At 61.8% G+C, this 21,229-nt stretch overlaps 1 protein-coding gene across 4 annotated transcripts; it reads right to left on the bottom strand.

Moving 5' to 3' along the window:
• Positions 1–80: 80 nt before the first annotated feature.
• On the bottom strand, positions 81–21,205 carry ZNF710 (zinc finger protein 710). 4 transcript variants are annotated; one of them, XM_032750199.3, is made up of 6 exons: positions 21,072–21,205; positions 19,250–19,297; positions 2,536–3,955; positions 1,737–1,997; positions 1,114–1,288; positions 81–880 (listed from the first exon to the last, which is right to left on the bottom strand). In XM_032750199.3, exons 3-6 carry the CDS (start codon positions 3,925–3,927, stop codon positions 708–710), a joined length of 2,001 nt encoding a protein of 666 aa, XP_032606090.3. In that variant the 5' UTR covers positions 3,928–3,955; positions 19,250–19,297; positions 21,072–21,205; the 3' UTR covers positions 81–707. The 4 variants fall into 4 exon arrangements, with proteins under 4 accessions (XP_032606090.3, XP_032606091.3, XP_030137835.4 ...); XM_032750200.3 differs by lacking the exon at positions 19,250–19,297; XM_030281975.4 differs by lacking the exons at positions 19,250–19,297; positions 21,072–21,205 and adding an exon at positions 5,802–6,060.
• Positions 21,206–21,229: the final 24 nt, after the last annotated feature.

Here is a 21,229-nt window from a genome sequence, read left to right as displayed (position 1 = left end):
AGGGCTCTGCCCAGGACCCCGCTCTGGCCCTCAGCCCCCCAGAACCCCTCTCCCCACACAGACCACACAGCTTACACGGGTTTACAAAGCACATTGGTTGAAGGGAACTGAACTCAGTGAAAAGATAAAACCAACCACGCGGCACATCTGAAAAAAATAAATTACTTTCAAAATACCATCATTTGCTGGGGCTGGGCTGGGTTTGCCTCCCCCGGATCCACTGCTGGCTGCAGCTCCAGACCCGGAGCTGTGGGCGCTGACTGCACCCTGAGCTACGAAAATACTCTGTTCTGCATCCCAGGGCCTGACACAGGGAGCCCTGGGGTGAGTGGGAAATGCAAACCCACCTCCTCATGCGGGCAGGGGCTTCTGCCCGTCAGGGGAGCCCTGTGCAGAGAGGGGGGACCCAGGAGGTAGAATAATTAGTGATGCTCATCGTCTTGCTCCACAGCAGCCCCTTCCATCCTTACTCATTCAGTGATCTGCTGGGTCATGCCTCCCCTGCCTGCAGCTTCAAGTCACCAGGTGCAGGGTGCAGGCAGGGGCAGGGGGGCAGCAACAGAGCCAAGGCAGGTCCAGAAAAGTCTTCTGGACATCCCTGTGTTCCCCAAGCCCAGTGGAAGCCATCTCTCCAGTTCTGGGGCGCCTGGCCGAGTGCTGCAGCCCCTCTTAACCCCACCAAACCCCCACAGACCCACCCGCCTGGGCTACAACATGTTGTAGTAGGCCATCTCCTTCATGGCCTGCTCAGCCAGCGTGTGCTCGTCAGGAGGGTTGCCCACAGCCCCGTAGCTGTAAGAGTTCTCCTCCTCGAAGTCATCCATCTCCTGCTGGCCGTCCAGCTCGGTGTGGTCAGCCCCAGCCAGCTCCATCATGGCATCTAGGAGTCAGCACAGGGACACGCAGTGAAGGACCTGCGGGGAGGGCTGGGGCCAGCAGCTCCCCCCTCCCTGGGTTTGGAGCCCAGAACTCCCCGGGAGCCGCAGCCCCGCTCCATCTGGGCTGCTTGTGAGGGCACCTTTGGGTGAGAAGAGGCGAGCCTGCCGCAGCCAGCGCGGCCCGGCCCGGCTCCCGGGGCTGCGGGGCAGTCAGGACACCACACCAGGGACCCACCTTGGCTGTCCAGGCTGATGTCCATCACCCCGTGCTTGACCTTCATGTGCCGGCTGAGGTTGCCCTTCAGGTTGAACTTGCTGGAGCAGTAGGGGCACTTGAAGGGCTTGCTGCCGGCGTGCAGGTGCATGTGCCCCAGCAGGTTGTACATGCGGTTGAAGGACTTCCCACAGACCTGCGGGCAGCAAGCCCACGGTCAGCCAGGGCTGGCCAAGGCTCTGCAGTGCAGACCTGGCCCCCGGGGTGCCCTGGGGCTCCCACCAAGAGTAATGGGGCTGCTGCCCTCCTGGAGTCCCTCCTGGCTCCCACCAGCAGCAATGGGGCTCCCTCCCTCCTCCCGTGCTGTGGGGGGGCTTGGGGATGCGGTGTTGGTGCTGCTGGGAGCTCCAGAACATCCAGTACTGGCCAGAGAGAGGCACTGGTTGTCATTCAGCAGCAGCAATGCTCCCGTCACAGCTCGAGCAGATATTGCATGCCCAAGTGAGCAGGGGAGGCACCACAAAGCTGCTTCCATGCCCAAGGGCTCAGCCTGGCCAGATTCCTGGGGGCACAGCACAGTAAGAATGTGCGCTCCCCCATGCTCTCACATCCCCAGCCCCACCAGCCCCCAGCCCCACCGGTACCTTGCACTTGAACGGCTTCACCGGAGAGTGCACGATCATGTGGGTCTTGAGCGTCTGCTTCTGCACGAAGGTCTTGAAGCAAATGTGGCACTGGTAGGGCCGGACGCTGGTGTGGATCAGCATGTGCCGCTTCATGTTGGCCTGCAGGGTGAACTCCCGCCCGCACACCTCGCACTTGAACTCCTTCACGCCCTGCCGGGGGGGAGGTGTGGGCTGGGGGGGAGCTCCGGCAGACCCCCAGGCACCGGGGACACACGAGGGCTGCCAAGAGTGGGGAAGGGACCCCATGGGCAAGGGATAGGCTCCTTGTGCTGAGCACAGCACGGTGTATCTGAGAGCCCAGCCTGGCCTGAGCCCAGCGACATGCAGGGGCTGTGGGTGAGGGCTGGAGGGGCTCTGGGAGTGCAGCTGAGTGCCAGCTCTGCTCTGGGGCTCACCCCAATTGTCCCCCGTTAACGAGCCCATGGAAAAGGGCAAACACCCACCCACAGCCTGCCCAGAGGGGCTGCGGCAGCTCCCGGACACGGTCCCCCAGGTTACCCTGCAGCAGGTCTGAAACTCCCTCCCTGAGGAAGGGAACCCCCAGAAGGGCAGGGGCTGCACCCCAGGAACCCCCTCACTGCATGTCAGTGACCCCAGCTAATGCCAACCACAGGTGCTACTGCCCACCTGCACCACCCACCTCCTGCCAGGACTAGGGGCACTGGGACACTCCTCTCCGCCAGCACCCACATCCAGAGCTGGCACATCTCCTCTGGGCACGATGAGGGCAGCACCCCAGAGGACCCTGAGCCCTTACCTTGTGCGTGAGCGAGTGCTGCTTGAGGTGGTGGATCTGGCTGAACTCCATCCCACACTCGGTGCAGACAAAGGGCCGGACGTTCTGGTGCTTCAGCATGTGGTTCTGCAGCTGGCTGCGGTAGTGGAAGGACTTGCTGCACTCCAGGCACTGGTAGAGCGTGGGGCCCTGGTGCGTGGCCAGGTGCCGCTTCAGCTGGGTGAGCGTGGAGAAGTCCAGCCCGCACTCCACGCACACGTGGCAGCGCCCGCTCTCGTGCTTCACCTCGTGCGCCTTCAGCTCGCTGGGGTAGGCGAAGCCGCGGCCGCAGAAGCGGCAGCTGTAGGGCTTGATGTCGGTGTGCAGCAGCATGTGCCGCTTCAGGTGGCTGGTCTGAGTGAAGGCCTTGCTGCACACCCCGCACTTGTGGGGCCGTGTGCCCTGGTGGGTCAGCAGGTGGGTCTGCAGGTGGCTGGGCTGCTTGAACAGCTTGTTGCAGTGTGGGCAGGAGTGGGGCTTGATGCCGTTGTGGCCCAGGATGTGGGTCACCAGGTTGTACTTGGAGGTGTAGGACTTCTCGCACATGCGGCACTGCCAGCGCTTCTGGCGGTCCCCCGCCTCCACCAGGTAGGAGTCGTCGATCTGCACGTTGATGTCCAGCCGGTCCAGCTGCGCCTTCCTGCTGTGCTCGCTGGTGCCGCCGGCCGCCTCCAGCTCCCCCGGCTCCTGCCAGCCACAGCCCTGCTCGCTCTTCACCTGCTCGGGGGATGCCGGCGCAGGGGCCTCCGCCTCCCCAGGGGACGGGGCGCCCGCCTCGAAGGTGCCCACGGTTTGCGGGGCCCCCACAGTGCTGCCGGCCTGGTCAGCGCCCCTGCGCCGGCGCTCGGCGCCCTCCAGCTCCCGATGCCGGCGCAGGTGCCGCAGGCGTCGGGGCTTCCTGCTGAAGGTGCCCAGGTCGATCATCTTCACGGCACCGCTCTGCACCGCCGGCTCCTGGCTGGGCTCGGGGGGCTGGGGCGCGGGGCCCTGCTGCCCCTCGCCCTCCTCATCCCCAGGGACCGACACGTTGTATGGTGGCTCAGCCTCCACCTCTGCCTTCTCACTCTTGACCTTGGGCATCAGCCTCACGGGCGGCCTCTTCCTCCTCCGGGCATGCTTCTCCAGGGAGGAGTCTGCTTCCAGGGCGTCCTCGTCCTGCCCGTCCCCAGGTGCCTGCTCCTCACCCTCGGGCTCCGCGGGCTCCATGGTGGCACTGTCCAGCTGCTCCCCGGCCAGCCCCGGGAAGAAGCCGGCAGGGGTGACGGTGGCCCCGAGCAGCTCATTGTCGGACACCAGGCCTAGGACGGCAGCCTGCGCCAGGGACAGCACCACCACGGCGTCCGTCTGCGTCCCGCACTCGCTGAACCGATCCATCTCTCGCCGCCGGCCTACGCTGTCATGGCTGAGGGGAGAGACACGGCCCTGAGCCCCACGGCCCTGAGCCCCACGGCCCTGAGCCCCACGGCCCTGAGCCCCGGCGCCCCAGCACAGGCACGGTGCCGCAGGGCTCAGCCCGGCTGCCACCTCCTTCCTAGAGAACCCCGGACCGACACGGGTGGGGCCAGCGTGGGCCCAGCACCACACAGCCCAGGATGTGGGACACGGCGGCCCCAGGGCTTCCACTGTAGGGCCGGGGCCAGGAGGGAAGCTGGGATCCGTGCCCACCAGCAGCTTCTCTGGATGGGCTGTTAGCACCTGCGGTTTGGCCGCTTGCATGCCCTCAGGCTCCTAGAGTGATCCCAGGGAGCAAGTGCCCACACAGTTTGGGAACTGGGCCCAGATGAGCCCCTCAGACTCCTAGAGTGATCCCAGGGAGCAAGTGCCCACACAGTTTGGGAACCGGGCCCGGCTGAGCGTGGCTCTGAGCTCCGGCAGAGCAGCAGCAGCAGCGGGCACAGGGAGCAGGGACGGGCCAGACCCAGCAGGGCACATGCCTGGCAGCGGGCCGGGCACGGGCAGAGCTGTGCTGCTCAGCCTGGGGCTGGCACACTCACCCTGGGGCTCCAGCACCACCACAGACCCTCCCCCAGCAGGGACAGCCAGGATGCGCCTGGGAGCTGTTGCTTCCTCCTGCTGGAGGAGTGTTCTCCTAAATACAATTACTCCTGCAGCTACAACAAAGAAATCTTGCGAGGGAGGTAAAACAGGGATAAATTCTGAGCCAGATTCTGTCACAGTCCCAGGAGAACCCCAGAGCATGAAGAGATCGTGGGATGAACCTCCACTTTGGAGAAGGGAAACCCCACAATGCCTGGGCACCATCCCTGCAGCCAGGTCGGCCAGAGGGACCCTGAGCATGGCCGGGGACATCGGCCCCTCTGTGCTGCAGGCGGCTGCTGGCTCCTGCCGACCCGAGAAGTGTCCCCTCATGCCACTGCCCTGGGCAAACACCGGCCACAGCACACGGCACGGGGTGGGGAGGGGGTGGGATGATGGGGAAGTCAAAACCGGCGTGAGAAAAGGCAGAGAAGGGGAGCAACACCAACCACGGGGGCTTGGCTGCCCGCAGACATCTGGGGTCCCTCCTCAGTTCCCTCCCATCTGCCGGGCCACCGCAGGGCTGGCACTGGCACAGCACTGGTGGCTCTTGGGCCAGGGTGAGGTAGAGCCGGTGAGGGGACCCTGCCCTGGCTTGAGCTGGCAGGGAAAGGTCTCAGCCCCTGTGCCCGGCAGCCCTGCCCTGCCCGAGCGCCCGGAGAGCAGCGGGCAGGGAGCGCGGCCGGGCGGCGGCGGCAGGAGATGGAGAGGAAGAGGATGGGGGTGGAGAAGGAGGAGAAGGAAGGGGATGAGGGGAGGACTAGTGCGGAGGCAGCGAAACAAAGCACGGAGTGGGGGAGGGCGGCGGCGGGAAGAGGAGGAGGGCGGGAGGAAGAAGGGGGATCAGTCAGGGAGGCGGCAGCTGGCGTGCCCCAACAGCCCGGCCGTACCCCGCCAGCGGGGAGCCCTGCCCGCGGGCCCCGAGCTGCCCCAGCACGGCACAGGGACCCCGCTGCTCTCCCCACCAGCCCGGCATGGCAGAGGGGTCAGTGGCCCCACAGCATGCTGCTTGGGTCTCTGCCCCCAAAACAACCCCCCGAGCCGAGAACAACGCACCCACACGTTCCCCAGACCACTACCAGAGAATCTTACAGCCACCCCAAAGCAGAGGCTTTGAGGGGGAAGTAAATGTGGATTCCTGCTCTGGGCACTGGGAAAGGGGACGAGCTCCCTTCCTCAGCAGGAGAGCCGAAGCCTTGTGCTGCACAAACCTCTCTGCACTTGTCTCCATCGCGCACACGAGTAGATTTGTCTCCATCTACACGGTGTAGATTTGCTGTCCGGGGCCGCGGCAGCCGCAGCTGCACAAACAGCACGGGGGAAGGAGCAGGGCACAGGCAGCTGCCTCACTTCCCGCTCTCACTTCCCCGTCCGCGCCCCGGGACTTGCCAAGGCAGCTGGAAACGCCGTTTCCCAATGCACTGGCAAGCGAGGTGGGGTCGTGTACTCAGCTCCCGCAGGAAACTCCCGGCAGAGCGCTGCCAGCCTCGCCCCAGCACGCGGCACGGCCCCGCTGCCCATGCCCCGCTCCCGCTGCCCGCTCCCCGCTGGGCCCCGGGCACTGCGGAGCCTCCTGTGCCCCGCAGGGATTCCCGCACCTCCGGCTCCTCCTCCTCCCAGCCCGCACCTCCGCACCTCCGCCAGCACCCGCGGGCTCTCACCCCCACGCTCGGGGCCCCTCCAGTGCTGCTGGAGGAAACAAACTTGCCTGCCCTCAGGCTCCTAGGAGGAGGGAAACAAACCCTCCTCCAGCCTGAGTAACCTGCAGGTTTCAAGGCCAGCCCTTGGGGCCAGGCTCGGGTCCCTGGGGCTCATCTCCCGATGCAGACCCTCGCCTGCCCATCCCGGTCCCACCTGGGGGTCACACAGACACGCTGGCAATGTCCCCTCTGCCACTGCCATGTGCCGAGCTCCCAGTCCTCTCCTCCACCTCCCACCCACCAGCACCGCAGGACGGATGCACCTAGGGCCAGCAGATCAGGGCTGCTGTCCCTGATCCTTTGGAGTTATGAAATTTGGGGTTCTTTCTTCATTTCTCCTCCCACTCCAAGGTTTAATTTTGGTGCAATCTCTCCTCCCGTCTTTCCCAACACCTCTGGGAAGATCCAGGCTCTGCCCTGGCACATCCTGCAGACTCTGCCCTCCCTTGCTCTGGCTGCCCCCCTCAGAGCCTCCACCAGCTCCTCACTCACCACCTGGTCACTTACAGTAGGTTTTTTTCATGGCTTTCACTTCTTTTGCTATTTTACTTCTATTTCCTCTCTTGTTCCATGATTAGCTCCCCAAATACTCACTTCTCTCTGGGTCCCTCTGGCAGCAGCATCTGCACAGCAGGTTCTCCACTCCCAGCACATTCCTTGCTGGATTCCCGATTTTCCAGCCACCAGGCTAAGCACCATGTCTGTGGGCACGTTTCCCTTCCCTTTGCTGTCTTCCTCCCTGGTTTTCACCCACCTGCCCAATCCTCGTGCCACCCCACCCAGCCCCTCGGCCAGCACCACCACTGTAGAGGTAAGAGCCTGGTAAATCCTCACTTGAGCAGCACGGAAACATTACATCTGGTCCACAGGAGCCTCACCTTTGCACCCACAGGTTTGTAACACCCGAGACCCAAAGGGGTCTGAGTAAAGGAGCACCCACGCCCTCAGAGCCATCCAAGGCACGGCCCCCAGGAGCAGCTCTGGGGACGCACAGCCCCTGCTGCCCCATTAGTGACCCTTGTTTGCCACCGGGCTCCATTCCCAGCCCAGAGGCAGCAGCGTTCACCAACTCCCACCCAGCCATTCCTGCAGGAACGGGAGCTCCAGGTTCCCAAAATCCAAAGGGTTTGGGGGACTGACTGACTTCTCAGCTCTCCCAAGGAGCAGCGACCCCCAGCAGGCGTGCAGGAGCCCACCCTGCTGCCCTGCCCTGTCTCACCTCAGCACCTGAGCAGGTGCCAGAGCCCAGCTGGCACCAGCAGCAGTGTGAGACACCTGACCCTGCGCAGGTCCCCAGCCGCCTGACAAACCGGTGCCACGGGAAAGGGACATTTAGGACTGGCTCCTGGCTGTCCCCTGCAGGACCCCCCTCACAGGGCTCTCGGTGGGACCCTTCTGCAGACCCTCTGCTCCCAGCACCTGGGGGGTTCCCTGGGGACAGATGTGGTGCTGCAGATCTTCGGGGAAAGCTCCCAAGGCACGGGATTGAGCCCCAGGACAAAGGGAGACCCTGGGCATTCGGGGTTCTCACTGGGGAGGGGTGCAGTAAAACTGTTCAAGACTTTTTACCAAAAATGGCTGATAATGGATCTGATATTTGTGAGAAAACCTTTGATTTTATTTTCCTTCCTTTCTCAAGAGCAGCCTTCATTTAAATTTAATAAAGGGGAAAACAGGCTTTCATCTTGCCTGTAGATTTCACATAAAGCTGCTCATCCCCCCACAATTCCAAACAGAAAAATGTTGTTTTCCTGAAAATCACAACTAAAATTATTCTTAAACCTGACCCAGCATGTCTGTCCTACCCCAGCCCAAGGATTTGGGGGTCACCTTGGCTGCACTGCCTGGCCCTGGCTCTGTGCCAGGGGCTGACCACAGAGTGGCTCTACGCACCGTGGCAGAACTGAAACTGGCACTTCTTGCCCCAGAACTGACCCTGATACAGAGGAACTGCTGTAAAAACGAGCCAAAGCTCTGAGAAACGGGCAGGAGCCACAGAAAACAAACACCTGTTTAAATTCAGTCGGTGCCTCCACACTAGATACTGTCAAGCTACATTTTTAAAGGAAAACTTTTGTTTTAAGGAAAACTTCTCCAGAAAAAAGAAACCTCCACTGTCAGTGGATCAGAGAGTCACAATCTCCAGCCAGTGACAGACGTGACATCACTGTCACTGAAGTGCTTCTGGGGGCAGGAAGAGCAGTCGTTGGGGGCTTTGGCTTCACAAAACAAAGGGCACAACCTGGGGTTTGCAGAGGGATGTTGATCATGTTTTAATAAGAACAGGAGGAAAACCAAGCTGGGGAAAGTGATGCTCTGGAAGAGACAAGGGCTCATGGAGAAGAGGGTGTTATCAGAGCACATCAAACCCTCCCCAGCCTCTTCAGGGGTACTTCCTCTGAAACATTCCATGGAACTGGGATATTTGCACTCTGATCACTGTGTCCATCAACCAGAGGTAAATATTTACCCCTTTGAAAATGTATGGTTATTGGCAAACTCTGACTGGGAGGGAAAAGGGAATGGTTTCAAATAACCAGAGGTTACCAGTGCTGCAGAGCAAAAGTGTGATGAGCACAGAGCTGCCTGGCTCCTCCGTTATCTGCCCAGGGATCTGGCACCTGGGTCAGGCTAAGGACAGCAGCGGTGCTGCGGCTGCTCACTGCAGAGGGACAGAGCTGCCATCCCAAATGCTCTTCCCAGCACACAGGAACTGTGTGAGCTCTGACATGCCACTCCTGCATCCTGTTCTGCTGGAAATTCCCTTTTTCCTCCTGACACCGAGGCTTTATCCGTCTGCTCCTCCATCCCTCCAGCCTCCAACTCTCTTTTCATCCATCCCTCGCTCCTCCATCCCTCTGCTCCTCCATCCCTCGCTCCTCCATCCCTCTGCTCTTCCATCCCTCTGCTCCTCCATCCCTCACTCCTCCATCCCTCACTCCTCCATCCCTCGCTCCCCACCCCCAGTATCCTGTGCTCCTCCATCCCTCCAGTTGCTCCCTCATTCTTCCCGTTTCCCTGGCAACGCCCATCTCGCGCCGAGATCTGTCCCCTCTCTCCCTCTTATCTTTCTCCTCTCTCTTTCATCTCTCTCCTAATCTCCCTCTCCATTCTGAACCTCTGTCCTTTGCTTCCTTTCTCTCTCTCTCCCATTTCATCTCCTCCAATGCCTTCTCTATCTCAGGGTTACAATTATTTGAATCTCACTTTAAAGAAATGATCTGTTTAATTAAGCACAGGGCCCTGGCCCCGCTCCCGCCCTCCCACAGCCCACACGCCTGGCACGGGACCCCTGCCCACACCCCAAAGTGCCTCTGGGCCGAGGACAGTGGGGTGACAATGCCCTGCAGCCCTTCTCCAGCACCTGACAGCCTCTCGTCCCATCTGGACCTTTCCCAGAGAAGACTGGACCAGGTGATCCCTGAGGTCCCTCCAAATCTGGGATTCTGTGACTCCATGATCCTAACACGGCCAGCATTTTATGTGCCATAAATCACCCTCAAATTCTGTGTTACAGCAAAACAAGGGGAGACTAGAATTCATGTGGAAAAGCAGTTTCCTGCAAACCAGAGTCCTGATTGCACCCATTTGGGCACGGGGGTAAGGGAAAGGCGGGAGGAAGACAGGCTGCTCCGGGCTCTGGGAGCCTGGCTCTGACTCGGGGTCCCTTCCACGGGATTCCTGAGCTGTGGCACAGCCAGGAGCCCGGCGGAGCAGGCCCGTGGCCACCAGCACTGCCCCTGCCCTGGGGAGCTCCCTTAGGGAACTTCGTGTGGGCTGAGCCAGAGCAACTGCTGGAGCCAGAGCAACTGCTGGAGCCAGCATTCTGCTCTGGCCAGGGGTTGGTCTGTGAGCAGCCAAAGGTGCATCAAAACCTCACCAAAACCTCAGCAAAGCTGCATCAAAACGGCACCAAAGCCCCAGTGAAGCTGCACCAAAGCCACCAATGGTTCATGCCCAGAGTGGTGACAGGCAGGGAGCATTTTGGAAGGGGATTTTTCTTGGCCCCACCTGCCTTCCCGAGGAGCTCCTGTTGCTGTGCCACAGGGCAGAGCACATTGATGGTGCTTCAGGCCTGATCTCGCAGCCCTTGTGCCCCCACAGCCCTCCCGGCACGGCACGGGGGCAGCAGGGCAGTGGGGACAGCGAACTGAGCCCTCGTGGCACCTGGAGCAGTGATGGACCCACCTCATCTGCCGAGCGAGGGGTTCCCTCAGAGCCCCGGTCCCCGTGGAGGGTGTGAGACCTTCCTGCCACTCCTCTGGGACGGGCACCTTGTGTCCCCCCGGTCTGAGCACAGGGACTGACCACCACCGAGGCACACCTGCACACCTGCACACCCCACGTGTCCCACGTGAGCCCCCCGTTCCCCTCTGGAACAAATTCGGCTCCTGCATTGCCACCCCGGTGCATGCAGGTCTGTGCTGCAGCACAGGGGTCCAGGACCTGCCTTTATGGTCATGTCATCCCTAAAAGTGCTGCTGCTCCTGAGCCCAGAGGCAGGAAGAGCCTTTAAATCAGGTAACTGGTGTGGGGTGAGCTGAGGGAGAGGGGCTGCTGCTGCCTGGACCCCTCTGGCAGCACCCCAGGCAAGGCAGCACCGAGCCCAGAGCCCCGGGGCTTTGGCAGGGTTTGGGGACCGGCAGTAAATGGGTTCTGCCAGGAGCAGGGAGGGCCCCCAGCCCCGCTGCTGTCCCAGCCTGGCTTCAAAGGCTCCACACAGAACCCTCGCTCTGCCTTGGAAAACAATTTTTGCTTTTAAATGAAATAAACAGGGAAAGAAAAGACTTTCAAGTTCCTCCTTGCTGTAACGGCTTCTCTCCGACACAGTCCTTTTCCTCTCCGAAAATAGCCGAGCTATTCAAAAGAGATGCGAGAAGAAAAAAAGGAACTGAATAGAGGAAAAGGGAAAGAAAAAAATGGAGCCCCAAGGGGGTGGAGAAAAACAGAATGAAAAGACAGCAAAAGTAAAGAAAAGGGATGAAAAATAAAGGAGGGGGAAGAGAGAGACAGACAGAGGAGCTTTGAAAAGAAAGAATGCTGCCAGCCTGAATACAGGGAGCAGGAAAAAAGGGCCCTGAAAAGAAAGAGCCGGCTGGAATGACCTCTCATTCAGGGCTGTGCCAATCACCGCCGCGATGGAAATCCTTTCTTCTTCCCTGCATTCTCTCTCTTTCCAGCGGGGGCAGAGGGAAGAGGAAGAAAGGGGAGCTAATTCTCAGCATAGCAGAAAATAAATCTGCTCTTTGCGAAGACCCTGAAAGGCGCTGAGGCACTGACAAACCCGTTCCCAGCACTCACACACGCAGATGGGGACAGAAAGGAAAAGGGACTCAGCAATGGGACTACCTTCACCACCTCACGGTTCCTCTGGAAGATGAAGGAGCAAACAGCCCAAGCACACAAACCTGTAGGAACAAGTGTGAATTCAGGGCAGCCCCCAAACCCTACAGGGAAAGATCAGGGATGGTTTGGCAGAGGCAAACCCAGGGCCTGGTGCTGTGCTGGGTCCTGCAGGGAGCAGAGGGTAAAGGGTGGGTGCAGCCCCTTTTTGCCCTGCAAGCCCCAAACCCGCCCGCACCCAGCCTTGGGTACACTGGAGATGGAGCCCACCAGGACAGCAGCTCCTCTGCAACAGAGGCAACAGGCACCACGGTGTAGAGACCCATGTGATGCCATCCGACCCCAAAGCAGAGGGTGAGAGGAATGTCCTGAGCTCATGTGGCATCACTCCTGCTGGACACAACTCCTGCCTAGCACCCCCAGGTCTGGGGTTAATCACGAACTGCTGGGGCTTTGGGACAGAGCCTTAAACGTGGCCATAGGTCCGAGGAGACAGCACACAGGCAGCAGTTCAGGAATCCTGGTGTGTGTGACCAGCTGGCTGTAAAAGGGGAAAACCGACCCAAAATGGTACAAATGGGAGGTGTCTGTCACCCCAAAGGGAACAGACTGTGAAGGAGCTGCTCAGGTGCAAGGGAAGGTCCCCACAGGGGGAAGGGTCTCACCTAAGGGTGTTACTTTCAAGAGCATTGCTGCCCTTATGCTTGGGAGCAATTTTAGTCCAGGTTTGATATTGCCACGTGTGGAGCCCATCCATTCTGCAGGACAGTGGCTCCTGGGCCTGGCTGTTCCTGTGTCCCCAGGCTCTGTCCTGTGCTGGACTGCGAGGACAGAGAAGTGGAAACGCAGGGCTGGCCCAGATCCACCCATGGCACCAGCGATGTGCAACCAGATTAAGGGCAGTAAGGAAGCAGCCCCACACCCCTGTTACCCCTCACAGCCCACCCCCAGCCCCGAGGCAAGCAGGGAACCTCAGCACGGCCCAGCACAGGCACAAACAGCTCCCCACTGCTCTCCTGCAGTTATCCCAGGCAGGGCTGGGGCTGCCTGCTGCCCAGGGGATGTTGTGTCCCCCAAGCCGGGCATCGCTGAGCTCTGCCACCATCCCCATGTCTGCTGTCCCCACTGCAGGGCTGGGTAATGGGCTGAGGGGCTCTAATTTGAGAGTGATAATTAATGCTCAACCGGGTAATCCTCCACGTGTGTGCCTGCTGGAGGGGGCACTGGGGAAGGCGAGGGGCTGCAGGGCAGGGGGACACTTCATGCTGGGTCAGCTCCAGAGTCTGAGCCTGCTGTGCCTTGGAGGAACTGCCCCTGCGTGCCACAGCCCCCGGGACGTCCCTGAGCACGGCACAGCAGCTGGGACCCACCCCAGTGATGGGGAAGGTGCTGAGCCTGCACAGGGGACACCGACCTCAGGCTCTGTGGCTCAGGAATCACCTCTGGCACAAGGAACCGGCTGCAGAGCCCCAACACGGTGATTCCATTTCCCACAGACCCGAGGTGAACACAGGGGAGGGAGCCAGAGCTTTCACCGTGGCAGGAAGAGGTATGGGCAGGAACTGGGGAGCACTGAGCCCCCTTCCACCCACACCAGGCTCTGGACCAGGCCCCTGGGAGTGTCCCACTCCCGGTTTTCCAACAGCAAGGCTCTTTGACGTGTCACACCATTACAGGAACAAACCCAGCTGCACAGCTGCCAGTACCACTTCTACTTTCAGATCCCCACGGTGGGAAGCATTTTGGGTCCTTTCCTGCACAGCTGAGCAGGGCAGGGACAAGAGTTTGGGGGGCTGGGTTGGACAGACGGAGCACGAGGCACCGGACAAAGGTCCCTGCTGGTGGCAGCTCACGAATTCCCAGCTCAGGACTGACCCAAGGCAGGTGTGGAAGACACATGTGCCCCCCAAAGCCATCTGTGCCTGCTGCCCCCGCAGCACCAGCCCGTCTGCATGGCCAAGCCTTTGAGATCCACAGCAGCAGAGGACTCGGCTGCTTTCCTGGGGGAAGGCAGAGGTGCCTGCTCTGGGGATGCCACGCTGCTGCCAGGTCACGGGGCCAGGGTGGAACCAATTCCCTCTTATTGCACGTGTGCTTTTGTGTGTCACCATGCTGAGACAGCTCCTGCAGTGCTCCTGACTCTGGGCAGAGGCCAGGACTTTTTACAGAAATACACATATTTATCTTTGGAAAAGGAGCTGAAAGAACGGGTCTGGCACTCTGTCTGGAGCGTGTCAGCGGTGGGAAGGGAAGGGAAGGGAAGGGAAGGGAAGGGAAGGGAAGGGAAGGGAAGGGAAGGGAAGGGAAGGGAAGGGAAGGGAAGGGAAGGGAAGGGAAGGGAAGGGAAGGGAAGGGAAGGGAAGGGAAGGGAAGGGAAGGGAAGGGAAGGGAAGGGAAGGGAAGGGAAGGGAAGGGAAGGGAAGGGAAGGGAAGGGAAGGGAAGGGAAGGGAAGGGAAGGGAAGGGAAGGGAAGGGAAGGGAAGGGAAGGGAAGGGAAGGGAAGGGAAGGGAAGGGAAGGGAAGGGAAGGGAAGGGAAGGGAAGGGAAGGGAAGGGAAGGGAAGGGAAGGGAAGGGAAGGGAAGGGAAGGGAAGGGAAGGGAAGGGAAGGGAAGGGACTCAGAGCTCACGTGGGGGAGACTCCTCCAGCTCTGCCCACGGCTCTGCCTCTGGGAAAGCACATTTTCTCCAGAGGGCACTCCTGGCCCAAGGTCAGAGCTCCTCTGAGGGGGCTCCCAGGGCTGGTGCCCCCTCAGCCATGGGCACACGTGAGCCGGGGCTGGAATCACAGGTCATGGACTCACTAGGGCTGGAAAACCCTCTGAGATCGTGGAGTCCAACCGCTCCCCAGCACTGCCAAGGCCACCACTAAAACATGTGCCACACAGCATTTGAACACTGCTAGGGCTGGTGACTTTGTGCACAGCGAGCACAGAATGGCCACAGCAAGGATGGCTCTGGAGCAGAGCTGAGGGCAGAGCCAGGAGGGCAGGTCAGGCTGTGCCTGGCAAGGGCGACTCTCAGCCAGCTCCACAAACGAACAAAGAATTGACTGCCATGGAGCAGGGAGGTGTTTGGGTTGGGAGTTTAAGATGCCTACATTTTGGACGGCAGAGGGGTCAGGATTCAGAGTAGAAAGTCCTTTGTGAGGAAGGAAACCCTCACAATCCCTGTGGATTGACTGGGAAGGGAAGCAGCTCCCTGGAACATCCATCCTATGCACACAAATAATTATTCCCAACAGCAGCCACCAGCCAGGCTGGTTCTGGGCATCCCTGACCCACCCAGCCAGCCCAGGATGTCCCTGATCTGCCTGGTCATGTGCAGCATCTCTTGGGAGGTTGGGATGAGCAGACCAGGCTGCCCTGAGGCTTCTGTCATCTCAAAGGTCCTGTCACACCAAAATGATTCCATGGCTCCAAGCAGAAGTTGTCCCTTCAGAGCAGTCCATCTCGGGTTGGACAAAGGGAAAGCTCCCACCTCTGCTCTCCAGCTTGCTCATGGATTCCAGTCCTGAGCCCAGAGGAACTGGCAACCACCCAGTCCCCAGTTTAACCCCCAAGCCAGGGGCTGGTGCTGCGGGACATGGGGAGCGCCCTGGGATGGTGGGTGTGGGAAGAGACCAGAGGTGAGAGAAGGGGAAAGCAGCCAGGAGCACAGCAGGATTAAAACTTGAAAGCAAAAGAAGGAAGAGACAGAGCTGGTTAAACCGGTGAGGGACAGGGTGCCAGGAGAGAGGCGGAGAGGGGAGAACGGCCTGACCCCAGAGAATGGGCATGAGACAATGCTGCTGCTGAGGAACAGGAAAGATAAATTTAGAGGCAGTGGTGAGCACTCTTCCTCTGGAGGCTCTGCCTGTCCCTCCTCCCTCTCTTCTCCTTGTCCGGGTCACCCCTGGCAGGGCAGGGCAGGACTGGGGCTCCAGCCTGGCGTGGCTCTGATGGCCGGGGGCAGTCCCAGCAGTGCCCAGGGAGGGACCCGGCCCTGCTGCGGGGCTGAGGGGACAGGAGGGCTCCGTGCAGAGCCCGGGCAGCCCCTCAGCCCCTCAGCGTCCCGTCCTGGCGCCGTTCCTGCCTCCCACCCGCAGTCCCCAGGAAATTCCTGTTCCGCAGCTCCAAGCACAGCGCGTGGGGTGTGCACTGCCCAGGCACCAAGGCGGGTCCCCACGGACGAGAAGTGGAACTAAAACAATGAGCACAGCTGCGTGCTGCTTCCTCCTCCTGCCCGCTCCTCCTCCTCCTGCCCGCTCTTCCTCCTCCTGCCCACTCTTCCTCCCTGCCCACTCTTCCTCCTCCTGCCCGCTCTTCCTCCTCCTGCCCACTCTTCCTCCCTGCCCGCTCTTCCCGAGCGGACACACTGCCCAGCACGGCCCGGCTGGGTTTGCTCTCTGCCAAACCCTGCCTGTGCCAGTGCCTGCAGAGGAGATCTTAGGGCTCCTTCCAGTGCCTAAAGGGGCTCCAAGAGAGCTGGAGAGGGACTTGGGACAAGGAGCTGGCTTGCCAGCAAGAATGGCATCAGACTGACAGAGGGCAGGGAACTGTCACAGGCTGCTCAGAGAAGCTGTGGCTGCCCCATCGCTGGAGCACTTGGACGGGGCTTGGAGCAACCCGGTGTTGAATCTCCAGGGCCACAAGATGTACCCTGTCCCACCAGACCTCCCTGCCTCTCCAGCCACGGTGCTCCCCAGGACCCCGTCATCCCTGGGGTATCCTGGAGCCAATTTGGAGAAGATTCAGGTGAACTTCCTCCAAGTGACGTGACCAGACACTGGTCACTTTTCCTTTAACTAAAATCTGTGACGCTTTGCAATCAACTTTGTCCAAACACTCTGAGGACCAGGAGGTGAGAGCACAGAGACACTGCAGAGCCGCCCACAGGTGCTGACATACTGTTCTGTTAATTTTCACTAGAAATACTCAATTGTCACTCAAACAGCTGCAATGAAAGACCAGGAAAAGTAAAAAACGTGTTTCTCCCCTTCAATTTAAAATTTGGGAAAGAAAGTTTATCATCACTTGTTCTCTCTGGGGGAGAGCCCTGTTCCTCAGTTGAAGCTGCAGCCAGGCGAGCAGAGCAGCCCCCCTGTGTCCAAATACAGACCCCGAACACACCAACACAGACCTTCCTCCAGCTCGGCAGGAGCACCTCCTTCCCGACAGACATGCCACATTTCACTGTTTTGGGCAGAAACTGGGATTGAGGAAAAGCCATGCTGGGCACGGGCTGGGCCAAGTCTTCTCCCACACCAACCCCTCTGCGACCCACAGCCACTTGCCAGGGGCAGGGAGGAGGAGGAGGGTGTGCATGGGGCTGAGGAGGAGTTGTGGGACAGAGGAACGAAGGGAGAACACTTGTCACTGATCGTGGTCTCTGTTGCCAAGGCCAAGCCCTTTGGGAAGGGTATTTGGGGCATTCCAGGAGCTGGCACCTGAGCCAGGGAGGTGATGGGGCTTGGGAAACCAAACCTGGGAGTGCGTGGCAGAGGGTAACAAACCCAGCAGGAAGCCCCCTCGACACAGGGCTGCCCCTCACCCCCGCACTGGCTCTGGCCTGGCAGCCCCAGGGACATTCCCAGAGACTGGGCCGAGCTGGAGCTGACTTCTCCACGGGAACAACTGTAAAACACAGGAGTGCTGGCAGCCTCTCCCTCAAGGTGTGCTGCTGGCACGTTCCTGGCAGTACAAACCCACTGCTTTGTAGATTCCTCAGTATTCCCAGCCGGAGAGAAAAGCCTGACAGTGCCTGTGCTCCTCCCTCTCCACACCGCGATTCCCAAACTAGTTGATAAATTAAAATGGCCCAATAAAACCACCCAAAACAAATGCTCTCTTGGGGATTAAACCAAGCCCAAAATGCCAACATGCTGAGCCATGACCCCACCACCAGAGATGCTCCACTCCCACTGCTGTGGGACCCACGTCTGACCCCACGAGTCACCCCCAGGTTTGGTGGCAACGTGTCCTGGGCTGCAGCAGAGCTTCAGCTCCTATTTCCCGTTTTGGAGGGACACAGTGTGACCCATAAAGGGGCACTGACACAGAGCTGCTTGCAGGAGAGGAGCTGGGCCCGGGCGAGGGGGACGTGCCTGTTCCCTGGCAGCTCCTGCAGAGAGGATATTGTCACCCAGGCTGGCAGCAGGGCACGGCCACAGCCCGGCCAGCGCTGCCCCGGCTGCTGCTCCCCATGGCCACCAGGCACCGGGCACCCTGGCACCTCCAGAGCAAGCGCTGAGGCTGCTGCCTCCCTGCGACCTCTGCAGAGCCAAGCCTGGAGTCTGCCTCCAAGCCAGGCTGTATTTCTTTAATCCTGTGGCCAGCCTGAACAGCCACAGGACCCAGCGGTGCCATGTAGGAACCACAGCTCGGCGGGGCCACTTCAAACCTGGGCCACAGAAGTGACCAAGACAAGCCTGGCAGTGGGGTGTGGGGAGCAGAGCGTGGCATGGGGCACAGGAGCGGGGTGTGGGGCACAGAGTGTGGTATGGGGCACAGGAGCGGGGTGTGGGGCACAGGAGCGGGGTGTGGGGCACAGAGTGTGGCATGGGGCACAGGAGCAGGGTGTGGGGCACAGGAGCGGGGTGTGGGGCACAGGAGCGGGGTGTGGGGCACAGAGTGTGGCATGGGGCACAGGAGCGGGGTGTGGGGCACAGGAGTGGGGTGTGGGGCACAGGAGTGGGGTGTGGGGCACAGAGTGTGGCATGGGGCACAGGAGCGGGGTGTGGGGAACAGAGTGTGGCATGGGGCACAGGAGTGGGGTGTGGGGAACAGAGTGTGGCATGGGGCACAGGAGTGGGGTGTGGGGCACAGAGTGTGGTGTGGGGCACAGGAGCGGGGTGTGGGATGTGGGGGGCTGATGGAGCTGCAGGCTTTGGACCTGGGGTGGGGTCAGGCTCCAGTCTGGTACAGGTCAGGCTCTGGGCGGCCCCTATTCCCCCGGTCACCCTTCTCTTCCTACACAGCAGCTCACAAGAAAAATCCTAACGCTTGACTAATTAATTAATTAGAACTAATTTACCCATTACACGCTGCTATGGCCGGATCTGTGGAGGGCTCTCACAGGGCTCCCCTCGGTCTCTCGCTTGGGGCAGAACCCAAAGGCCCCAGCCCGCTCGGAGCCGCCCCGGAGCACCGGGAGGTCGCACACCGGGACACGCCGGTGCTCCGGGACCAAGGGTGAGGCGGGACCCGCCCGGTGCACAGCCCCCCGAGTCACCCCGCCGCACTGCGCTCCCCGGAGCGAACGGGGGGACCCAGCCGGGACCCCTCCCAAACACCCGAAACTCCCCAAACTTCAGCCCGACCCCGGCCCGAGCATCCCTCCCCGCGCCGCCGCCCCCGCCCGCAACAGGTCACGGCCCCCCCCGCCCTCCCGCAACTCTGCGGGCCCAGAAAGTTTGCGGGCGGCCGCGGGGAAAGTTCTGGGGGGCCGGTGGGGAGCAGCACGGAGCCGGGACCCCCGGTCCGCCCCGCTCCCCCCGGTCCCCCCGCCGCCATCGCTCCGGTCTCGGTGGCGCGGGGCAGGAAGGCGGCGACACCGCGGTGTCCCCGCTGGGTACCCCCGTGGGGAGCGGGGAGGGTCGGTGGGCGTTCGGGGCACGGGGGGCCCGGCGGGGACTCACCGGCGGCTCCGCGGGGCGGCGGCGGCGGCGGCGGCTCCGGGCCCGGCGCTGGGTGCGCAGGAAGGAAGAAGGAGGGAATGAGGCAGGGCTGACGTGAAGGGATGCAAAGCAGCTCCTCCTAACTCGCCCGCCCTTCATCTTCCTCCCCCTCCTCAACTTGCCCGACCACCGCGAGCCGCCCCCCCGCTTCAGCAGCACCTTCCACCGGAGCCGGGGCCGCCCTCGGTACCGGTTTGGGGGGTCAGTGGGGGACTGGCGGTGGGAGTGGTCCCTATGCCCACGCTGTCCCTGCGTTGTGTCCCCCCCGCCAGCACAGGGGCCGTTTTCTACCTCACCCTTCATTCTGGGGGCTGTGGCCCCACGGAATGATGCCGAGGAGGGGATGACCTTCCCAATAACCCACATCTAGCTGGGCATCGCTCTCCTCTGCCATGGGGGTGGGAAAGGTCATGGGCACCCCAAAAAGCTTGTAGGGATTGATGGCAAAGACTCCTCTCCCGCCAAGAACGGGACGAGAGGAATTAGGGATGTTGCAGGAATTGGACGGGTTTGGGGGGATGCTGTTCACCCACACAAAGAGGCGGAGGGAAAGGCCGCGGCAGGGTGGGAGGAGGCGGCCAGAGGAGGCAGTGAGATGGGAAATGGTATGGGGAAGGGAGCAGGTGATCCAGAAGTTGGGGGGTTTGGGGAAGGGGGTGCTCCGGGCTCCCCCGAGAAGGCAGAGCTACGCAGCTCTGGGGATGTGGAGGGAGGAGGCCGCTGCTCCCCGGAGGGAGGGACGGGGGTGAGATGCGGCTTGGGAGGGAGAGGGGGTGGCAACAGCCTGCAGGCTGCGGGCTTTGGCTCCCACCGTGAGGAGGAGGAAGAGGAGGAGGATGAGGAAGGGGGGGGGGGGTCTCCTCCCCATAGAAGAAGGAGGATGCGGAGGCAGCCGTGATTCGGCCATGGAGCAGGTGGCGCCGGCCGGGCTAATGGCAGTGGTCTCCACACGCAGCCCTTTGTCTGGGCTCACTTCTGCTTTTCTGGTTTTTTTTTTTTCTTTTTTTTTGCGTTCGTGGCGAAAGCCGAGCTCCCTGCTCCGTCCCCGCTGCCGGTGCTCACATCCCCCACGCGTGTCCGGGGGCCGCCCAGCATCCCGTCACGTCCCGCTGCTGCGGCCGGCCCAGCCCGGAGCCCGGCGGAGCGCGGTGCCACCGGCGGTGCCCGAAGCGCCGCTTCCTCCGGCGTGCCCGGCGGCCTGGGAACGGCTCCGCCGGGGCACAAGCACCGCCGGTAGCGACGGGGTGCGGGGAGGTTCGCTGCCCTGCGTTCCCGGGGCTGCCCCCGCCGCTGGCTGTGTCTGCAGCGGGCACCCGGCGGGGCACGGGGACGGGCACCGGGCGGGACCCGGCTGGGACACGGGGCGGGGAACAAAGCGGGGAAGCGGGCGGGACACGGAGCGTGACCGGGCCCCGGAGCGGGACCGGAGCGGGACCGGGCCAGCCCCGGCGCCGCCGGGGAGCCGCTGCCCGTCCGCTCCAGCCAATCAGGACGCGGATTCAGAAGGACGCGCCCAGCCCAGCCAACCAGAACGCGGATTCAAGAGGATGCGGCCATCCCGGCCAATTAGAGCGCGGATTCAAGAGGCTGCTGCCTCAGCCAATCAGCAGGCGGATGCCCGCAGCCGCAGGCGCCTCAGCCAATCAGCGCGCGCGGTCCCTGCGCTGGCCGCCGCGGCTCTCCCGTTCCTCTCCCGTTCCTTCTCCCGTTCCTCTCCCGTTCCTTTTCCCGTTGCTCTCCCGTTCCCTCTCCCGTTCATCGCAGCCCCGCGGCGCGCACTGACCCTTCTCTCCCGGCCCTCGATGTCCCCTGCCGTGCCCGGCGGTCCCGAGGAGCCGTGTCGGTGCCCTCCCGGTAGGGGCCCGTGGCTAGCGCCCGGTGCCACGCGGGATTGCCCCGCCCTGTTCTCACGTTACTGCGGGCCGTGGCCGGTGTGTGCCC

Source organism: Taeniopygia guttata, chromosome 10 (assembly GCF_048771995.1).
Source record: "Taeniopygia guttata chromosome 10, bTaeGut7.mat, whole genome shotgun sequence".
Lineage (NCBI taxonomy): Eukaryota > Metazoa > Chordata > Aves > Passeriformes > Estrildidae > Taeniopygia > Taeniopygia guttata.
The sequence above is the reverse complement of the archived record's forward strand: the minus strand, read 5'-3'. Positions and strand labels throughout refer to the sequence as shown.